The sequence below is a fragment of the Benincasa hispida genome, chromosome 11, assembly GCF_009727055.1.
Source record: "Benincasa hispida cultivar B227 chromosome 11, ASM972705v1, whole genome shotgun sequence".
Classification (NCBI taxonomy): Eukaryota; Viridiplantae; Streptophyta; class Magnoliopsida; order Cucurbitales; family Cucurbitaceae; genus Benincasa; species Benincasa hispida.
This window is the reverse complement of record NC_052359.1, coordinates 28,990,751-29,013,289: the sequence shown is the minus strand read 5'-3', so window position 1 is coordinate 29,013,289 and position 22,539 is coordinate 28,990,751. Positions and strand designations below refer to the sequence as shown.

General features: G+C 37.3%; 1 protein-coding gene across 1 annotated transcript; it reads left to right on the top strand.

The window, feature by feature from the left end:
• Nucleotides 1-935: 935 nt before the first annotated feature.
• LOC120090920 (phosphoenolpyruvate carboxykinase (ATP) 1-like) lies at nt 936-6,069 on the top strand. Its single transcript, XM_039048612.1, has 13 exons — nt 936-1,083; nt 2,290-2,565; nt 2,665-2,843; nt 3,040-3,193; nt 3,296-3,380; nt 3,594-3,694; nt 3,905-4,203; nt 4,390-4,563; nt 4,660-4,725; nt 4,867-5,045; nt 5,149-5,318; nt 5,399-5,567; nt 5,643-6,069. Exons 2-13 carry the CDS (start codon nt 2,303-2,305, stop codon nt 5,784-5,786), a joined length of 1,983 nt encoding a protein of 660 aa, XP_038904540.1. The 5' UTR covers nt 936-1,083; nt 2,290-2,302; the 3' UTR covers nt 5,787-6,069.
• Nucleotides 6,070-22,539: the final 16,470 nt, after the last annotated feature.

Here is a 22,539-nt window from a genome sequence, read left to right as displayed (position 1 = left end):
GCTGAGTTATTTTTTTTCTTCTTCTTTTATTTTTTAGCATTTGATCTAATTGGTTATTAGAGTTTGGTTATTGGAGATATAATTGATATGTAGTTGATCGACAAAGTAGGTCCCTAAAGTTGGACGTCGAAAATAGTCATTGTTGGAGTTTATTGTCGGAGGGATCGACAGAGTTGGCCATTAGAGTTGGTCACCGGTGATGATTGTCGAACTAGTCGATGAAGTTGGTGATGATGGTTATTGGAGTTGACCACCAAAGTTGGTAGTCGAAGGTGGCTATCAAAGTTGTGGTGATTGTCGCGGGAGTTAGTTACCAAAAGTTTGTCATAGTAGGTTGTTGGTGGCAACCATGCTAGAGATTTTGGTAGATTTATGTATTATATAAATTAGAGAGAGATTAACTATTAAAAACTTAAAAATTATTTTTCTAAAAGTTGATTTCATGGGTTTTTCTGAAACCAGGTTATTTCTTAAACTCATTTTTTAAAAAGTTATCTTGAGTGGTTACAAATATCAATAATGAGATAAAAATGGTATTTTCATCGTACTATTATTCTTATCATTTTTTTTCTTTTGTATATTTGAAGATATACATAAAATATTTTTTAAAAAATGTTTTTTCTTGAGAGAAAACATTTTTTTTTAAAAAAAAGTTATATGTAGGGCGAAGTGTAATGGGGAAGAGATATACAAGAATTTATGGGTCTTCATTAATAGCCGCTAGATGGAAGAGACCGGCATGGTATTAGATTCCATTGGATTTCATCTTTCTAGCATTTAGCTTCTCGTTTAATGGGCCGTGTGGGAACTTACTCTTGTGAAAATTCGTAGATAGGAACTAACCATGGTTAATTTTTCCCATCACTCTGGTCAAACTCTAGTTAGCTACGGCTCCTCAGTGAAGCCTATAAAACCCAACTCCACGAACTTCATTCTTCACACCCATTGCGTATTGTTTCTTCCTTTGATCTTTCTTTGTACTTTGATGGTCGAACCCATCGCTTTCCTTTTCCTTTGTCCTTTGCTTCAGGATTAGCTTCTCGCTTCTTCCTTCTCCGTTTTCGCTTCACAAGCTTTCTGCTGGTTCATCTCTATCTCTTTATCCTTTTCTTTTCTCTTCCTATACTTTGTTTCTAGTCTATCATAGTGATTTTTCATCTCTTTTTGGATGGTTAATCGGTCAGTTTTGTCGATTGTATTGTAAAAAAATGAGAAAATGAGAGAAAAGAAGATCATCTTGTACGAAATAAGAAAGGGAGAACAAAGAAAATAGGTCAAGAAAAATATTTAGGTGCATCTATGTAATCTATGCATGTGCATTCCACCGGTGCACAAAATTCTCTGATAATTATTTATCAGAAGTTACATGTAAAAGAAGAGATGAGAGAGAAAAAGATGAATGGGAATTTGAGAGGAGAGAGAATGAATTTAATCATTACTTGATAGATGTTTTGAAAAAACCACTACTAGCCACGGTTTTGGACATTAGTGGGTTTAGGGTGTATCTACAGAGTGGGGGTTAAAATTAGGTGCAGTCTACAAATTTACTTTTTACAGAAAGATAAAAATGGAAGGAAGATAAATACATGACTCAAATTTTTCTCCCATAATAATTATGTTTTCTTTTCACTATTGTAAACTCTAAAACTATAATTATAATATAATTACTATTTTAAATCTCGGTCGGGTATTATTTACCGTTAATTTTTTTTAAATTTTTTTTTTATTATTATTATACCGTTTATTTTTTTTATTCAGATTTTTAAGTTCTATTTGGAATTTATTACAGTATTTTTCGTTTTTATTAATTTACATTCAATCATTTTTTTAATTTTTTGCTATAATATTTTTTATTTCATTTTCAAATTAAAGTAGTTTATACTAAAGTAATCTAGAATTATAATAATTAATTTCATGTCCCGAACGTATACGATGATAGTCACTATCCAAATATTTTTGATATGAAAAATACTTTATTAACCTCTTATGTTGCACTAAATATTCACAACTTCACTCGTTGATCCAATCGTTGTCGAATGAAATGGAACTAACACCAACATTTGTTATTTATCATCATCTCATCCATGCACGTTTTTGGAGAAGAGAGCTTTTGTTTGACGTCAAAACCATGGAAAGAATATCATAAACTTAAACAAACTCCAACGATGGAAGAGTTTCAATACTTAAATATACTGATTTGTTTGAGCTGATCCGTTAATCAATCGATAAATGGAACTAATGAATCCAAGAACAAACGATAATCGTTATGAGTGGATTTTGTTTGATCAGATTGGGAGGAGAAATGGCGGCAAATGGAAACCCAGAGTTCAGTTTCAGCAACAATGGATCGGCAAGAAACGGTCTGACGAAAATTCAAACGCAGAAGAAACAGAACGGGATCTGTCACGACGACAGTGCGCCGCCTGTTAAAGCGCAAACCATTGACGAGCTTCACTCCTTACAGAGGAAGAAATCAGCCCCAACTACTCCCATTAAGGGCACTGAAGGAGCCTTCGGTGTTCTCTCTGAAGAGGAGCGGCAGAAGCAGCAACTTCAATCCATCAGGTTTTAATATGATTAATTTGTTTATGTTTCTTGAATCTGAACCGATCCAAGACGATTTGCTTTGTCATTTGTAATATGCAATTTTCTGATTTTGAACAGCGCTTCATTAGCATCATTGACAAGAGAAACTGGACCGAAATTGGTGAAAGGCGATCCGGCGAGGAAATCAGAAACTCCGAGAGCTCATTCAGTTCATCACCACTACGATGCACCTACTATTAGCGTTAGCGATAGCTCTTTGAAGTTCACTCATGTTCTTTACAATCTCTCTCCTGCAGGTTCGTTTTCTTTTTGTCTGCTTCTTTCTCCGTCGCTTTCAAGTTTAGGGCCATCCGTTTATTCCTTTGCCCATATCTTCTGGGCCCAATTTGGAATCTGGAATTGGTTCTTAAGACGTTAAATTATTTCTCGCCTTTTGAAAAGGACGATAAGAACAAAAGGGATGCTAAATATCTTTGTGATTTTACTATGTAGAGCTTTACGAGCAGGCGATAAAGTATGAGAAAGGATCGTTCATCACGTCCACCGGAGCGTTGGCGACTCTTTCCGGTGCGAAAACTGGTCGATCTCCAAGAGATAAGAGAGTCGTCAGAGATGAAACCACCGAGGACGATCTTTGGTGGGGAAAGTGAGTTTTGATCTGTTCTCTTCTTCTTTTCTTGTTTGTTACTATTTGGGTGTTTTCCTCCCTTCACTTTGTAATGATATGAACGGTATTATTTGCTTTTAGGGGTTCTCCGAATATTGAAATGGATGAGCATACTTTCATGGTTAACAGAGAAAGAGCTGTTGATTACCTCAACTCATTGGACAAGGTTACCTTTTATTTCAATGTCTAGATATTCAATTTTTTCTCTTTCTTTTGCTTTGATGAAAGGTTCCTTGAAACCCTAAAGTCAAAATTGATATTAACATGAAAACCATGAATGAATACCGTCTTTGATGGGCTATTCATTTTGGATGGTGGTTGTTTCTTATTCTATGCTCAGTTTCATAAATGCTTCTGAAGTATAAATTGTGATTTGCAGGTGTTTGTGAATGACCAGTTCTTGAATTGGGACCCGGAGAATAGGATTAAAGTTCGTATCGTCTCTGCCAGAGCCTACCATTCATTGTTTATGCACAACATGTAAGTGAAATTACTGAATACTTTAACTCTATCAGCAGTATATGTTTCCTCTCTTGTCCCTTCCACAAAGGCCCTAAAGCCTAAGCCTGCCAGATAAGTCTCCTTAACGATCATATGTTACATTATCGTGGATGAATAAACGGTAAAAAAAAAAAAATGTACAATGGTGTATTAGCTTAGTGTGCAATTCGATAACTGGGTCGGTGACAGGTGTATCCGACCCTCTCCTGAAGAGCTGGAGAATTTCGGTACTCCGGACTTCACTATTTACAATGCTGGGCAATTCCCGTGTAATCGTTACACTCACTACATGACATCATCTACTAGCATAGATATTAACCTTTCTAGGAGGGAAATGGTCATCCTCGGCACTCAGTACGCCGGGGAAATGAAGAAAGGTCTATTCAGTGTTATGCATTATCTGATGCCTAAGCGTCAAATCCTCTCCTTACATTCTGGCTGCAATATGGGAAAAGATGGAGATGTTGCCCTCTTCTTTGGACTCTCAGGTATAGTATCATTGGAGCCAAATGAGAATGGCTCCAACAAGCCGCCATAACGATATGTGCCCTCTTACCCTATCCATCCTTAACATCTTATTTGTTTGCTCTTAATCTTAACGGTTAACTGCATTGCATAATTTTCCTTTTTGTCTGCAATTTTGAGGTCCTCAGTGCTTGTTGATTTTGTGTTAGGTACTGGAAAGACGACACTGTCAACAGACCATAATAGGTATCTGATTGGGGATGATGAACATTGTTGGAGTGATAATGGTGTGTCAAATATAGAAGGAGGTTGCTATGCCAAGTGCATTGATCTCGCTAGAGAAAAAGAGCCAGACATTTGGAATGCCATCATATTTGGAACTGGTAATGTTTGTCATCCTGTTTTTGCTTGATTTAGCCAATTTTTTTGTACTGATTGCATTTTGATGAGATTTACTCATTTTCATGGGTTGTTGGCAGTTCTTGAAAACGTGGTGTTTGATGAACATACCCGAGAAGTTGATTATACTGACAAATCAGTTACAGGTATAAAAGCACTTCAAAATGTTTCATGAGAATTTTTAAACAGTACTTTTAGATATTTTGCCTAACATCACTGCAAGTGACATACTAAACTCACCCAATTGTATTGTGTTTTTCCTTATGAGTTTGGTTATCTTGTCATAGAGAACACAAGGGCAGCTTACCCCATTGAATACATTCCAAATGCGAAAATACCATGTGTTGGCCCGCACCCAAAGAATGTTATCTTATTGGCCTGTGATGCATTTGGGGTGCTTCCACCGGTGAGCAAGCTGAGCCTGGCGCAGACCATGTATCATTTCATCAGTGGTTACACTGCACTGGTAATAACTATATGCTCCAACCTCCTCATAAGTAAGAGGCAAGTCCGTGTGTAGAATGCAAATGTTAAGCTAAACAACTTGTTGGACTCCATGTTTGTGATAGGTGGCAGGCACAGAGGATGGCATCAAAGAGCCACAGGCAACATTCTCGGCTTGTTTCGGGGCTGCTTTTATAATGCTACATCCAACGAAATATGCAGCCATGCTAGCTGAGAAGATGCAGAAGCATGGCGCCACCGGATGGCTCGTCAACACTGGTTGGTCTGGTGGAAGGTATGCAGTACTATTTGACACATACTAAAAACATTCTCTAAAGAAATAAAAAAAACTTATATATATTTTTGAACCAACAGGTATGGCCAAGGAAACCGCATTAAGCTACCATACACAAGGAAGATCATCGATGCAATTCACTCTGGGCAGCTTTTGAATGCAACGTACAAGAAAACTGAAGTATTCGGGCTTGAAATTCCCACTGAGATCGACGGGGTGCCTTCAGAAATTCTTGATCCAATTAACACTGTAAGTTAGCCTCTCTATCGAAACAAATTAAAAGAATCGATTTCCTGTTGCTAACATTGACAGGATGCAACACAGTGGTCGGAGAAGAAGGCGTACAAGGATACGTTGCTTCAGTTGGGTAGGTTGTTCAAGAAGAACTTCGAGACATTTACAAACTACAAGATTGGCAAGGACAGCAAGCTGACAGATGAGATTGTGGCAGCTGGGCCAAATTTCTAAAGCAGAAGGGGAAGATGAAGGTTGTGCTTTAAAAAGAATTGCCTAATGAAAATGTGTCATTTCATTAGGTTGTGTAGAAATGGGTTTCCTATATTGTGTGATTATTTCCAGCTTGGAATGTCATAAGTGGTGTCTAGTCCCCTTGGTGTGTATTTTACCACAAAATCAAAATGAGAGTAATATCTCATGCTTGTTCATTTAGCTTAGTATTTGGGATTTATATATGATGTATAAGTTTATAAATTCGCTTTAGTATAAAATTCATTCCTTGTCTACTTCTGTTTTTCAATGCTTTGTTTGTCTTTTTATTTATTTATTTAATTGGTTAGTATTTTTTAGTGGTTGTCAAATTCCGTTTTGAAAAATGTTAATTTTGACTTGGAAATGTAGGCAGGCTAACTACTACACAATAGAAAATGTTTCTTAAAAGGAAAATACACAACACAAAAGGAGTAAAACTTACGTGTTGGAGGTTGGCCCTTGTATACCTGCCACGTGTTTCATTCTTATGATGGCATATATCGATCTACCTTTTGTTTTTGTTATTATTAATTTTAACTTTTTCTTTATGCCACAATTATAAACAATTTAACTTCAACACTAATCACTAATCAACTTGCACATTTATTAAGTAATTTTTTTTTTATATATATATATATACTTTTCACATTTATAAAAAAATTTCATCTTTTCTTCAATTTTTATTTTTCACATAAATCAAATAATTTTACTTTCTTTATCAAGAAATTTAATCTTACAACATTATACTCAAAATACAAACTTATTAATTTTAACATTTTAATCGACTGAATTAGTGAGCGAAATATCCCTTCTTGTTTTTTTATGTTTTTTTTTTCAATGATAGAAGCAAGGTTTAAGGTTTGGTTTGGAATAATAGTAAAAAAGAATTTTCATCAGATTTATAGCAAATATACTCACTCACTTGTTTTAGATTTTGATTAATCCCAAAATGTCTTTAGCAAATAGTCACACACTTATTCTAAATGCATTTATATATATGTACTTCGGGTTGTGTTAATTCAACCCAGAAAAAAATCTATTCAACCCGAGGTCCAATCCCACTTGACAAAAATAAAAAAATTTAACCCAATCCAACCTAAAAACAAAATTAACCCAACCCAACCGTTACAGTTTGAGTTGGGTAGTCCGAGTGTTTAGGTTGTCGGATTATTTGAACACCCTTACTTATTCGTTAATGTCATGTAGTTGATGCAATCTACGATCAACTTAGATGATGAATGTCGAAAGAAATCTCCCCCATAATTAAATCAGAAGTTTGGATCACTAAATTAACCACATGGATAAACGATTCAAAGTTAAAAAAAGAAAAAAAATCAAACTATAATAAACGTTAATTGGTGCATTTATTTAGTGAACGACAAAAGAAAAAATAATAATAACACATAATTATAGATTTATTATGAATATTATTATAATAAATAGATGCTTATTGCTTAGTATCTCAAAAGCTATGTGTCATCTTCATGTTGTCTATGTGCCTCATAATTATCTTGGTATCTATGTAAGTCCACATCCTACTTGTCACTTTGTCTATAAATAGTTGTATTTGGTGGATCTTAAAATCACACACATTGGGCAAATTCCATACAAATTAGAGAAAGTGGAGAAATTTGAGAATTTCCCATTTCTCATTTTGTTATTTTATTTTATTTATTTTAATATTTTTATTTTATTATTATATATATTTATTCTAATATTATATTTTATTACCATCCGTGTTCCCGTTGTGCTCCTCAAATTCACAACACGTTATCAGCATGAGCTCCTGTCGTTTTCTCCATTAAAGATAGGTATTAAAGGTATGTCAGTTTTTTCCTCTTCGTTAAAACTAATAAATTTAATGTTATTTTGCATATTCAATATCTATTAAATTTCTAACATAAGTACAATATTCTATGATAGTGCTCTCATGACAAATCTCACAAAATTAGAATTTTTCACCCTTGATATTAACGACAATAATTATTTGTCATGGGTACTTGATGCCGAAATCTACCTAGATGCTATGAATCTTGGGGAGATTATTAAAGAAGGAAATATGACATCTAGTCAAGATAAAGCAAAAACTATGATTTTCCTTCATCATTATATCCACAAAGGGTTGAAAATGGAGTATCTTACAATAAAAGATCCATGTAACTTATGGAAAATTTTGAAAGAGAGGTATGATCATAAAAAAACAGATATTCTTCCCAAAGCTCATTATAAGTGAATGCATTGGAGGTTACAAGATTTCAAATCCGTAAGTGATTACAACTTTGCATTATTTAAAATCAATTCAAAATTGTTGTTATGTGGAGAGAAAATTATTGATGTTGATATGTTAGAGAAGACATTTTCTACATTTCATGTCTAGAATATGCTCTTGTAGCAGTAATATCGAGAGAAAGGTTTTAAACAATATTATGAACTAATTTCATGTCTTTTCGTGGCCAAACAAAATAACGAGTTATTGATGAAGAATCACAAATCTCGACCAACTAGAACAACACCATTCCCTGAAGTGAGTGTTGTGCCGAATAAAATAACGAGTTATTGATGAAGAATCACAAATCTCGACCAACTAGAACAACACCATTCCCTGAAGTGAATGTTGTGAATGTTAATAATCGTAGTCGAGGTTGTGATCGTGGTAGAGGAAGAAATAATTATTATTTTTGTAGTGGTCGGTCTAATCATTCAAATTTCAAAAGAACCACACAAAATGATGATTACAAAGGAAAAGCTCCACAAGATAAAAGTTCAAAGAGTGTTAAAAATAAATGGTTCCGATGCGAATGACTGGGCATTGGTCACGTACATTTCGTACGTCAAAACATTTAGTTGACTTCTATCAAGCCTCCCTAAAGAAAAAGAGAAAAATGTGGAAGCAAATTTTGCATACCAGGATAATGACATATTTGACCTATCCCACATGACACATTTGGATGTGGCGGATTTCTTTGGATCTCCTGAAGAGAAGATTGACACAGTTGGTAGAACATCAAGTGTTTCTTTTGACTTTGGGAATATCTAGACTTAATGTTATTGTTTTCTTTTATCCATCTTCATGTTTTTTTTAGTAACCTTTGTATAGTTTAAATGTTGCTTTTCTTATTGTAATTATTTTATTTTGACGAAAAAATATGGATTATTTTCATATGTTGGGTATTTCGAAAATGAGTAAAGAAGATATATGTCTAGCAGACAGTGCAACTACACATACAATACTTACAAGTAAAAAATATTTTCCCAAACTGACAATATTGGAAGCAAAAGTCAATACGATATCAGGTTCTGCAAACCTGATCGAAGATTTTAGAAAAATAAATATTATTTTTCCTAGAGGAACAAAATTTACAATTGACAATCCATTCTCTTCTAGTCAATCAAAGAGAAATCTTCTAAGTTTTAAAGATATACGTTGCAATGGTTATCATATTGAGACTGATAGTAAGAATAACGTGAAATATCTATATATCATATCCATTGTCTCAAATAAAAAATGTATATTTGAAGAGTTTCCTACTTTATCTTCTGAATTATATTATACTCATATACGAGTAATTGGAACATATGCAACAATGAACCTGAAGTTCATGAATCCAGACATATTTACAATTTGGCATGATCGATTGGTCTATCCAGGATCTATAATGATGAGGATAATTATTGAGAATTCAAGTGGACATCCATTGAAGAGCCAGAAGATTCTTCAATCTAATGAATTATCATGTGATGCTTGCTCTAAAGGAAAATTGATAATTAGAACATCACCAGCTAAAGTAGGGACTGAATCATCTGCATTTTTAGAACGAATTCATAGTGATATATGTGGACCTATTAACCCACAAAGTGGACCATTTAGATATTTTATGGTATTAATAGATGCATCTAGTAGATGGTCACACATGTGCTTATTATCAAGTCGATCGTCCAAATCCCATTGTGATTTAACGCAATCATTTACAGTCAATCAGAACATATTATGCATAAATCTTAAATTACAGCATGCTTTGAAATAAAAATAAAAGATTAAGAGATTATACCTTAGAAGAACCCTTCTTCAAGTAATCCTTCCATCCAACTCGTTCATGAATGCAGCGAACAAGTCATGAACTCCCCTCTCAAACAAGTAGAAAAAAATAACTCGATCCTCAAACCAAATAGGACACTACCACTTGGAGACCTCAGTATTCTGGGTGTGAGAATCTAGGAGTGGTGGGCTCTGACTAATTTTGGTTAGAGGGAAGTTTCGTATGGAGGAGGAAGACGATCGAGAAAGGAATAACACTATTGTGTAGACGACCAAGTTTATCGCATAGACAAGCTTATTCGATCGTTTAGATAATGAGACTATTGTATAATCTCTCAAGCAATCATATAAGTAATCGATTGTTTATTTGATCGTAAAATGATGTCTACCTGAATAATTAGAAAACTATTTTCATTTATCCCACTTTTTCCATAAAACTAATTAACTACCCACTAAAGGTAGTTATAGAGAAAAATAATTTAATTATCAAATAATTAATAAATATAAATAAACATGCTAACTAGCTTATCATATTATATTTATAACCTATAGTTTTAATATTGCATCATATACTATATATAAACCATAGTTCTTTTTCTCTACTTTATGACATTTAATATAAATCATATTTATATTAAATTTAATAACTATGAATCTAATTCATAGAAACTATATTTGAATCATATTCAAATATTAGTTCATCCAATCAAAAATTAATGTATCAAATACATTATATCAATTATATCATATATAATTGAATTAATTGAATTATATCATATATAATCAAATTCCCTCTTATTAATTTGAACGTTTCAAATTAACCCAAAAACTGATTCTCAACTTAAATCTATTGAGTTACTAAGGGAACCTTATGGACCTGTAGCTTGAAACTTCAACAATTCGTGGATAACTGACTAAACATTTTAATCACATTATCCACCATCCGTTAACTGTCGGGCACTCCAATAATGACCGACAGCTACACTCTTTGCACTACAAATATATTTCTATGTCCATTGGATATAATCAATCAATAGTACGATGACCCTTCACAAATCACTCGAAAGTACAACTAGGCCAAATTACCGTTTTGCCTCTGAAGTTACATCTAACTCCTTAAGTACCACTGATCCCTCTAATGAATAATAAATCATAGTCCCATTATGACTAAACTCCTCTCAGGCCAAAAGAGAGTGTGGCGCCACATTATTCAAGACCCGAAATCAGCCCTTAAGGGAGCAATTTATCTACTTACCCCTGCTTCGGGGGAAGAGTGAATTCCGTCTTGTGTAGCTGAGTTCCCAGCTCCTTGATCAGAAGAATTCCCAAAATGGTAGGCTTGTTGAGTCAGCAATCTAGCCACTCTCACCCATGCAAATCAAAGGACCACCCTCATAGGCAGGAGTTCACAACTCAATCAGGATTAAGGTCATGTTACCTATGGTCATCCTAGTGAAATAAAAGTCCTAATTATGAACGACGTTATATAACGAGACTAAACATTTCGTGGTCAGTTTTATACAAACTCCTCTGTATAGAATATCCCGCTTGCATTTTAAATACATGACTGATCAGGATTAGATCATTTATAGCACTTTACAACATTTGTAACACCTACAAAGTGAACCATACTCGTAGTGTCACCAGGATAAGATATCCAGTTTTTATCCATATACTACAGACCATATTAGGTTATCGCTTAAAACATGATCTACTTGTATGTCTTCATGTACATGTTTAAGTTACAATGATAACCATGGATCTTAGTTTATTGGTTTGTGATTGATGCAACTAAAATATCATATATTTCCATAGATAGAATGAATAAAATATCATATATTATTAATCACAGAAAATGTTTGTTCATACAAGGTTTACAAACTACAGAACCTTACGAGATTTAGGGCATCAAAACTAACAATCTCCACTCGTCTAAAGCTAGAGGGTGTAAGATAATCAAATTACAAGTACACAAAACAATAAACTAGGGCATAAACAAGTCCATTACAAAATCTCCCTAGTCTAGCCGTGGTCTGTCCCATAGACCCCATACTTCTGCAGATGACCCTCAAACACTGTAGTCGTGAGCGCCTTCGTAAATAGATCAGCGACGTTGTGCTCCAAAAGATTATCTTCATGACAACGTCCCTTAGATGCACAATCTCTCGGATGAGATGGTATTTTTGTTCAATGTGCTTGTCGCGCTTATGACTCTTAGGTTTAAGGGAATTCGACACAACACCACTATATCACAATAAAGGGTGATGGGCTTAGACATACCTGAACAACTTCCAGATCAGTTAGGAATTTCCTGAGCCAAACGGACTCCTTAGCAGCTTCACAAGCCGCTACATACTCGGGCTCCATAGTGGAGTCTGCGATGCACCCCTACGTGGTGCTTCACCATACTACAATCCCTCCATTAAGAGTGAACATTGATCCTGAAGTGGATTTCCGAGAATTCCTATCAGTCTGAAAATAAAAGTCAATGTATCCTATAAGGATCAAATCCTTAGAACCATACACAAGCATGTAGTCCCTCGTTCTCCGAAGATACTTGAGGATGTTCATGACGGTTGTCCAGTGATCATATCCTAGATTAGACTGATATCTACTGAATATCCCCACTGCATAGTAGATGTCAGGTAATACATAACACTGCATACATCAAACTGCCTATAACAGATGCAGGGAGACCCGTCTCATTTTCTCAACCTCTTGAGGTGTCTTAAGACACTGTTCCTTAGACAATGTAACTCCGTGCCTGAAAGGCAATAGGCCTCTCTTGGAGTTCTGCATCGAGTACTTGAACAACATTTTGCTAGCATTTTGTTCTTTCGATCCCGAATGATCTGAATCCCAAGAATAAACTAAGCCTTTCCCAAGTCTTTCATTTGGAATTGGGTCACTAGCCAGTTCTTAACTGAAGTCTGTAAGCCTACGACATTCCCAATGAGTAGGATATCATCTACATATAACACTAGGAAAACTATTGAACTGTTGATGATCTTCTTGTATATACAAGGTTCATCAATGTTTTGGTCAAAGCCATAAGATTTGATCGCAATATCAAACCTTATGTTCCAAGATCGTGATGCCTGTTTCAGTCCATAAATGGACCGATTCAGCTTGCAAACCTTTTTCTCTTGACCTTGAACTATGAATCCCTCGGGCTGCACCATATAAATGGTCTCCTCAATATTGCCATCCAGAAAAGCGGTCTTGACATCCATTTTCCATATTTCATATCATAATATGAGGCAACAGATAGAATGATGTGGATATACTCTAGCATGGCAACAGGCAAGAAAGTCTCCTCATAGTCGACTCCCTCTACTAGTCTAGCCTTGAAGATTTGCACCTTCCGATCAACACCTCGTTTCCTCTTGTAGATCCATTTTCAGCCTATAGGTGTAACCCCATCAGATTGATCTACAAGATCCCAAACTTAATTGAAGTACATAGACTCCATTTCGAGATCCATGGCTTTGATCCATTCATCTCGGTCAACATCTTCCATTGTCTTCTTATAAGATAGTGGATCATCAACCTCGCCATTAGCTACCATAGCTAGGATTTCAGTTAAACCCATATAGCGAATAGGTGGGTTCATAACCCTCCCACTACTTTGAGGTTCCCTCAAAACTTGAGGTGGATTTGACCTACTAGATGAACCTACGTCAACAACTCTTGTTGAGGTAGCAGACTCTTCAACAACTCTTGTTGAAGATTCAGTAGTTTCTTTAGAAAGCTCATTCAACACGATTTAGCTTCTAGGTATGTGCTCCCTCATATGATCCTCCTCAAGAAAAGTAGCGTTTGTTGATACAAATACGTTGTTTTCTTTAGGATCATAAAAATAACCTCCTCTCGTTTCTTTGGGGTAGCCTACAAATAGATATAGCCTCAAACATGGTTCCAATTTCTTAGGATTAGCCTCAAGCACATATGCTTGAAACCCTAGATATAGAAATGTAAACTAGCTTTACGACCATTCCACAACTCCAAAGGTGTTTTGGCAACACTTTTGGAGGGAACACAATTCAGGATATAAGCTACAGTCTCTACTGCAAAACCCCAAAATGAGTCAGGTAAGGAAGAGTAACTCATCATCAACCGAATCATGTCTATCAGGGTTTGATTTCTTCTTTCTGATACACCATTCTGCTGAGGTGTACCAGGAGCTAAGAGTTGGAAAACTATTACATGTTCTATCATATAGTTCTGGAATTCTGAATCCAAAAACTCTCCACCTCGATTAGATCGAAGTGTTTTAATCGTTTTACTTAATGTGTTTTCAACTTCAACCTTGAACTCTTTGAACTTTTCAAAGGGCTCAAACTAATGTTGCACTAAATAAATGTACCCATACCTTGAATAATCATCAGTAAAAGAGATGAAGTATTCATAGCCTCCTCTGGCTAGCACATTCATCGGACCACAAAGGTCTGAATGCACTAGCTCTAGAGGCTCTTTGGCCCTATAACCTTTTCAAGTAAAAGGCCTTTTAGTCATTTTGCCTTTAAGGCATGACTTGTACATAGGAAAAGAATTTTCTTCTAGCTCTCTTAGAAGTCTATTCTTCATTAATCTCTTAATCTTATTGAGATTAATGTGCCCTAAACGTAGGTGTCAAAGTTGGGCGTTTTCTTTAGGAGAAACTTTATGTCGTTTATGTTGAGTTACAACAATTTTAAACATCTCTATGTTATGGAGGGAATTTGTTGCTAACGGCCTTAGTACATACAAATTATTTTCTAGTTGAGTCGAACATATATCAACACCATTTTTCGAAATAAACACTTTATTTACAGAAAAATTAAGGTGATAATTATATTCGAGTAAAGACTTTACATAAATTAAGTTCCTCATTAACTCATGAACTAAATACAAATCATTCAAAATGATAAACCTATTCTGTAAAGTCAATCGGAGATCTCTCACTGCCACAGCTGAGACGACGTGCCCGGTTCCAACTCGCATCGTCATCTCACCAGCATGATGACGGGCAGAAATGCACATCATTATAGGCCTTTTATTTAGAATTATGAGGGCTGTTAAGTAGAATATTCAGACATTATGTTAGAAATTCATGAGAAAATGAGTTTGCACCGATCGACATTAAGAATCTCGGCTAATGATGACATGTAGAAATGCATGTCATCATAAGTCTTTTATTTAGAATTATAAGGACTGTTAAGCATAATATGCGACAATTATGTTAGGAATGCACGAGAAAATGAGCTTGCGGCGATCAGCATTGAGAATCTTGGCTAACCCATTATTATGCGTTATTATGCGTTCAGTTGTCTATTTTTGTAACTAACACAGGAAGTGGACGCAAACGCGGAAGCTAGACGACCGCATGCGGAGAAACTCTCCATCGCAAAGGTGAACACGTTCGATCAACGCATGGGTGTTGCGATAATCAGCCGCATGCGTCCATCGCATGGGAGTTGCGATCATCAAGCGATTGCGATCATCGTGTAGAAGTTGCAGTATTAAGCGAATGCGGTCATTGCATGATTATGGCTACACGATAATGCATAATAAAGGGATCAACGTAAGGTAGATGGAATGAACGCATCAACGCATATCTCGAGGAAATCAAAAGATGATGTTGACATTTCACCTAACACGCCGTTAGCAGTAGAGATTCAGAAAAGGACTAACGCGCCGCGAATGTCAAAATCAGAGCAGTCCATTAATGCTAACGACGATCCAAACTCTATATAAAGAAGCCGATGAGCAGAATTTCAACTCATCCAAGGTTTCGCCTGAGGTTCACCTTAGGGCGGATCCTTGTGATCCAGATAAATGCGTGAGAAGAAAGCTTGAGAGTTCCTCATCTCTTCCTCCATTCCATGTGACGATCGGAGTTAGATCTTGAGAGAGTCAGCTTTACCGCCCTTCCATGGCACCACCGGCAGCCTTGACGCACATCCAGTGGAAGTAAGTCATTGCTTCCAGCGGTCATTTAATTTTCTCTTCTTTTCTCATAAATGTATTGTATTACATTTGTGATTAAGGAATTAATACATTATGTGTTCAATGCATTTCTGTGTTTCCTTCGATTCCATCTCCATCTTCTTTACTTAGCATCCATAACTTCATTGCATCACTTAGTGAGATTGCTAGAGTATCGCATACTTAGTCATGTGGATTAGGGATATGAAGCATGTAGCAAACCACCAAGAGTTGTGCATTGCGTGAGTGTGTAGAAAAACTTATTTGCTTAGTGTGAAGCTGTAGCAACGCCTGTCTAAGGTAGACGCAACGCTTGTCTATGAAGTAAAGTCAGCAACAACTAACTGCCGGGAGGGTAAGTGGTTGGTCGCATTAAGCAATGTAAGCTATTGTTCACTAGAGATAGGAATAATATTGCATCAGCCAAGTTTATGTGGTTACCTTGTCTTATGTACGTGGCCATCACATCTTTAGAGCTACTCGAGAGAGAGTCTAAAGAAAGAACCTAAGGCTTAAGAGAGCTAGGTTAGAATCGATGCTCGAGAGGGCTAGATTAGATTTGCTAAACAAGAAATGGGGAACTTAGAGATAAGCTCCGTTTGCTATCACAACAATGTATGCACCCTACGGAGATAATGCATTGCGTCCGAAAGTAGGATACGATGGTATGCGACTATCACATTCATGCGAAGAGAGCACGTGAGCGGGTTATGGAGGTTTAGGCAGGCATAGGCTTCTCGACACTATCGCATATACATCGCATACGTCCTAGAATTAGGCTCAAGTGTGTGTAGCATGACAACATAGCTTACGTTGGCTGAAGTTGCCCTTGCGGTCAAGCTCAGTGTGTAGTGAAGACATCTCCACATTTTATCTATTTTTCCACCCATTTACTTCCTGTCAATAGTTGTCATGTCTCTACCTCTCTTTCATATTCTCATTGCGTTGTCTGTTACTTAGAAGTAGGAGTAATGTTAGCATAGAAACCTCCCATCCATTCTTTTATTCAACCGCCACATGCACATTACTTCATTCACCCAGCTACAATCCCTGATTTGACCTCGGATCACCCGAGAAACTTGCGTTCATGTTATACTTGGCGTGAGTGCAAGAAAACTTGTGACAGGAACGCATGGTCATTGCATACATTCGTTAATGCATAGTTCATTCCAACGCATGACCATTGACGCATGATAATCAACACATACTTTAAGAACATGCATCGCATATCACGTAATTGACATCTAATTTTCCGTCACCAGTTAACCCACTATTATGCGTTATTATGCGTTCAATTGTCTATCTTTGTAGCTAACATAGGAAGTGGACGCATACGTGGAAGCCGGGCTATCGCAAAGACGACTGATGCGTTATTTTATGAGGTGGAATTTTAAATGAATTACGATGATGAAAATGCGTTGAGCACTCAAGTTTTCTCAATGGAATCCAAGTATAAACCCCACTGAGTTTCTTGGTAAGTCCAGGGTCGAACTCAGGGACTTGGGATAACAATATGCGGTGGTAATTTTCAGGAAAATTTTGCAGTAACCGGTAACTCAAATAGTTGTTGGTATTGTTTGTTGCGGTAATGAAATAAATAAATGCAGCGAATTTGAGAAAAGTTTGATTGTGTGATAGATGCACTGAGTATGCGGATGAACGAGTTAAGAAGGTCTTTAGCTAGCGTTACTTAGGAATGCATCAGACTATGCGATCATGCTACACCCATGCACAACAAGTCATTTTCCAACGCAAATGCGGTGCTTCTAAGTCTAGGACGCATGTGTTGAATGCAAAAGTGTCCATAGAGCTTATTCCTAAGTCTCCACTCTTTTCCTATGCGATGATGCAAGATGCACAAAGGGAAGGTGACCGCACACAATCATATCCTATCTCTAGGATGCATGCGATGCGTTAATAGCAAACAATGCTTATTCCTAAGCTTCTATCTTTTGATTATGCGTTCTAATTTGACTCTCCTGAGCCTAGATTCTAACCTGACTTTTCCAAGCCTAGATCCCGTCCTTAGACTACCCTCCCGAGTATCTCTAATGAACGAATGAAGCATACATAATACAAGATAATCGCATAGAATAAAGATCCCCAGTTGTGCTAGCTAAATGCTTCTCAACCCATTCAACAGATTTAGCTACTCATGCATGATAAACAAAGAGTGAACAGATATAGAGAAGTAGATTCCATTTCGATAAAAGAATTTGAATACACAATAACAATGGAAGATAAAGGTAGAGAGCCTGATAGCAATCCCTTGCTGCCCAAGGCTTTTACACTGGCAACTCTATTCAGTTCAAAAGATATTCCTGCTTCCACAGGAGTTGGCCCTCTCTCTGATCTTAAAGCTTCTGGCGCTCTTCCAAGCTTACCAGAATGATCTGTCGGCACAACCTCCTTCTCTCGTTTCCACCTTAAAACAAAAGAAAATCTAAGAACAAGGCTAAACTATGAACAAAACTTGTGAATTTGTGAGCAGTTGAACCCCTTTTTTGAAGGATGCCTTTGTTATTTATAGAGCTTCCGGGGTGAAAGGTGGCTTCTCTCTTATGATTGCACAGATGGGATGACTTTAATTCTCTGACTGATGCGCCGAATATTTGTCACCAAAAAGCTGAGTGTACTTGTTATCGTTAACGGTTGTCAACTTAATTCATATTCGTCTGTCATCAACTTTCTGTCCCATCGTGATTAATTATTCCTTTCGCCAAGATGCGGCTACCAAGTTGCACCAACTCTATGCGACAATCCTTCTTAAGCAGATGTTTGCGAACACAAATCACCACAAAGTCTTGCGGTAATACTGCGCTCGTCCATTGATTTCTTATTATCGCTTTTTTCGCTTTGCGTCAACGCATATTCTGCATAAAAATACAAAATCAACTGTTTCTATGCGATGAACGCATGCGATCGCAATATTATGAATTTGATGCTTTTTGGACGCAATCTAACATATTTTATCAACGCAAGCCAGCATTGTTTAAGAACTTAGCACTATAATAACGTGCATTTCTGCTCGTTATCACACCTCCAAATTTAAACAATACTTGTCCTCAAGCATAAGCTAAAGGTTTCCTTTAGTGAGTCGACCGTAGTTCTCTTTTCCTAAATTTCTCAAGGATACTTCGTTCAAATCCTATATACCCAAATTTCGTTAAGTCTTATTCAAGTCTCCTCTTAAAATATTTCTAAGACCTAGGGACCACAAGCTTAACCTTAAAAAAAACTTTACTAAATTCCGGGACATCGCATGATTTATTTCAAAAAGAAAACTTTTCCACCGGGGTGTCAAATGATTTTATCTTTGCATATTTCTTGACGTTATTATTTTTCTGACCTTGCGCTGACCTAAGTGCCTTGCCTTCATTTTGGCTTGCCCCCATGTGTGTCATGCAGACATCCAACTACGAGCAATGCGCTCTTTCTCATACCAAACTCATACCTACTAAGACTCGAGAGAGTGGATTGGAATGCATAGGCAAGAATGGGGATCTTAGAGATAAACTCTGTTTGCTTTCACACAGCATATGCACCCTACGGATGGGATATTGCATGCATCCAGGAAGTAGATATGGTGGTTGTATGCGGTCATCTCGGCTTTATGCATACCCACCGCATACGTCTTAGATTTAGGCTTTTAGTGTGTGTAGCATGATCGCATGGCTTGCGTTAACTAAGGTTGCCTTTGCGGTCACTCTTAAGTATTGCAATGAAAACATCTCCGCATTTTATCTATCTTTCCCGTTCATTTGTTTCAGCACGCCTGTCTATAGGCTAACGCATTACTTGTCTATGAGTAAAGTCAACAACAACTAATTGCCCAGGAGGGTAAGTGGTTGGTTTCATTAAGCAATGTAAGTCATTGTTCACTAGGGATAGGAACAATCTTAGGTCACCCAAGTTCATGCGGTTACCTTGTCCTATGAGCGAAACATTCATCATTTAGGCATACTTGAGAGAGTAGTCTAAAAACCAAATCTAAGACTCGAGAGAGCGGATTGGATCGCATAAGCAAGAATGGGGAACTTAGAGATAAGCCCCATTTGCTATTACACAGCATATACACCCTACGGATAGGATGTTGCATGCGTCTAGAAGTAGGATACGGTGGTATGCGGTCATCTCGCTTATGTGTGAGAGCACGTGAGCAGGTTATGGAGGCTTAGAAATAGGCTTCTCGACACTATCGCATATTCATCGCATGTGTCCTAGAATTAGGCACAAGTGCGTGTAGCATGATCGCATAGCTTGCGTTGGCTGGGTTTGCCCTTGCGGTCAAGCTTAGGGTTGCGATGAAGACATCCTCACCATTTTATTTAATTTTCCATGCATTTTACTACGCGTCAACAGTTTTCGTGCCTCTACCTCCCATAAATACTTCCACTACTTTGTCTGTTAGTTAGAAGTAAGAGTAGTGCTTAGCTTATCACCCCCATCATTCTTTTATTTATCCGCCGCAAACACATCACCGCATATCCTTAGCTACAAGTCCCTGAGTTCGACCTCAGATCACCCGAGAAACTTGTATTCTCGTTATACTTGGCGAGAGCGCAAGAAAACCTGTGACAGGAACGCATGGTCATTGCATATGAGATCAACGCATACATTCCATTTTAACACATGACCACCAATGCATGAGAACCAACGCATAACCTAAGACATGCATCGCGCATATTGCGTTCACCTAATTTTACATCATCAAGTTTTTTATTAGCTGCCAAGTCCTCGGAAACGGCACCAAAAACTTGATGACGTAAAATTAGGTGAATGCAATATGCACGATGCATGTCTTAGGTTATGCGTTGGTTCTCATGCGTCGGTGGTCATGCGTTAGAATGGAATGTATGCGTTGATCTCATATGCAATGACCATGCATTCCTGTCACAAGTTTTCTTGCACTCTCTCCAAGTATAACGAGAACGCAAGTTTCTCGGGTGATTCGAGGTCGAACTTAGGGACTTGTAGCTAAGGATATGTGGTGATGTATTTGCGGCGGATAAATAAAAGAATGATGAGGGTGATAATCTAAGCACTACTCCTATTCCTAACTAACAAACAAAGCAGTGGAAGTATGAATGGGAGGTAGAGGCACGACAACTGTTGACGCATAGTAAAATGCATGGAAAATTAGATAAAATGGTGAGGATGTCTTCATCGCAACCCTAAGCTGGACCGCAAGGGCAAACCCTACCAACGTAAGCTATGCGATCATGCTACACGCACTTGTGCCTAATTCTAGGACGCATACAATGAATAAGCGATAGTGTCGAGAAGCCTATTTCTAAGCCTCCATAACCCACTCACGTGCTCTCACACATAAGCGAAATGATCGCATACCACTGTATCATACTTCTAGACGCATGCAATATCCTATCCGTAGGTGCATACGCTGTGTAATAGCAAACGGAGCTTATCTCTAAGTTCTTCATTCTTACTTATGCGATCCAATCCCCTCTCTCGAGTCTTAGATTTGGTTTTTAGACTACTCTCCCAAGTATGCCTAAATGATGAATGATGCGCTCATAAGACAAGGTAATCACATACACTTGGTTGACGTAAGATTATTCCTATCTTTAGTGAACACTTGCTTACATTGCTTAATACGACCAACCACTTACCCTCCCGGGCAGTTAGTTGCTACTGACTTTACTCATAGACTAGCATTGCATCCGCCTATAGACAAGCGTTGCTTCAACTTCACAATAAGAAAATAAGGTTTTCTCACAACACTCACGCAACGCACACCTCTCGGTGGTTTGCTACATGCTTCATATTTCTATGCCGCATAATTAAGTATTCGATACTTTAACAGTCTCACTAAGTGAAGCAATGAAAGTTAAGGATGCTAAGTAAATGAAGATGGAGATGGAATCGAAGGAAAATATAGAAATGCATCGATCACAAAATATATTAATTCCTTAAGCCAAAATGTAATACAATACAATATAAGGAAAGAAGAGAAATGGAGGGCCAGCTGAAAGCAATGTCTTACTCCCAGCAGATATGTGTCAAGGCTGCCGGTGGTGCCATGGATGGGTGATGAAGCAGACTCTCTCAAGCTCTAACTCTGGCAAAGGCTCCGGTCGTCACTCGGAATGGATGAAGGAGATGAAGAACTCTCAAGCTATCTTCTCATGCTTTGGTCTGAATCACAAGGATCCGCCCAAAGGCAGGAAGCCTCAGGCGAAAACCTTGGATGAATTGAAATTCTGCTCAATGGCTTCTATTTGTAGAGCTTGATCGTCGACAACATTAATGGACCTGCTCTGAATCTGACACTCGCGGCGTGATGGTCCTTTTCTAAATCTCTACTGCTAACGGCGTGGTAGGTGAAATGTCAACATCATCTTTTGATTCTCTTCCGAGGTTATGATGACATGCAAAAATGCATGTCCTCTTAGGTCTTTTACTTAGAATTATAAGGGTTGTTTAGGCAGAATATGCGGCAATCATGATAGGAATTCATGAGAAAATGAGCTTGCATCGATCAACATGTTGAATCTCAGCTAACTCGTTATTTTGCGTTATTATGCGTTCATTGTTCTATTTTTGTAGCTAAACAGGAAATGGACGAAAACGCGAAAACCGGACCACCGCATAGATGACCGCATGCAGAGAAACACTCCATCGCAAGGCCAAACGCGACGATCAATGCATAGATGTTGCGGTAATCAGTCGTATGCGTCCATCGCATGGGAGTTGCGCTCGTCTAATGAT

Bases quoted from the DNA above. Each gene is read 5' to 3' on its own strand.
- LOC120090920 (XM_039048612.1), top strand. From the start codon at position 2,303: ATGGCGGCAAATGGAAACCCAGAGTTCAGTTTCAGCAACAATGGATCG. The intron at 5,046-5,148 runs GTAATAACTATA...TGTTTGTGATAG, and splicing joins TCAGTGGTTACACTGCACTG to GTGGCAGGCACAGAGGATGG. The intron at 5,319-5,398 runs GTATGCAGTACT...TTGAACCAACAG, and splicing joins ACTGGTTGGTCTGGTGGAAG to GTATGGCCAAGGAAACCGCA.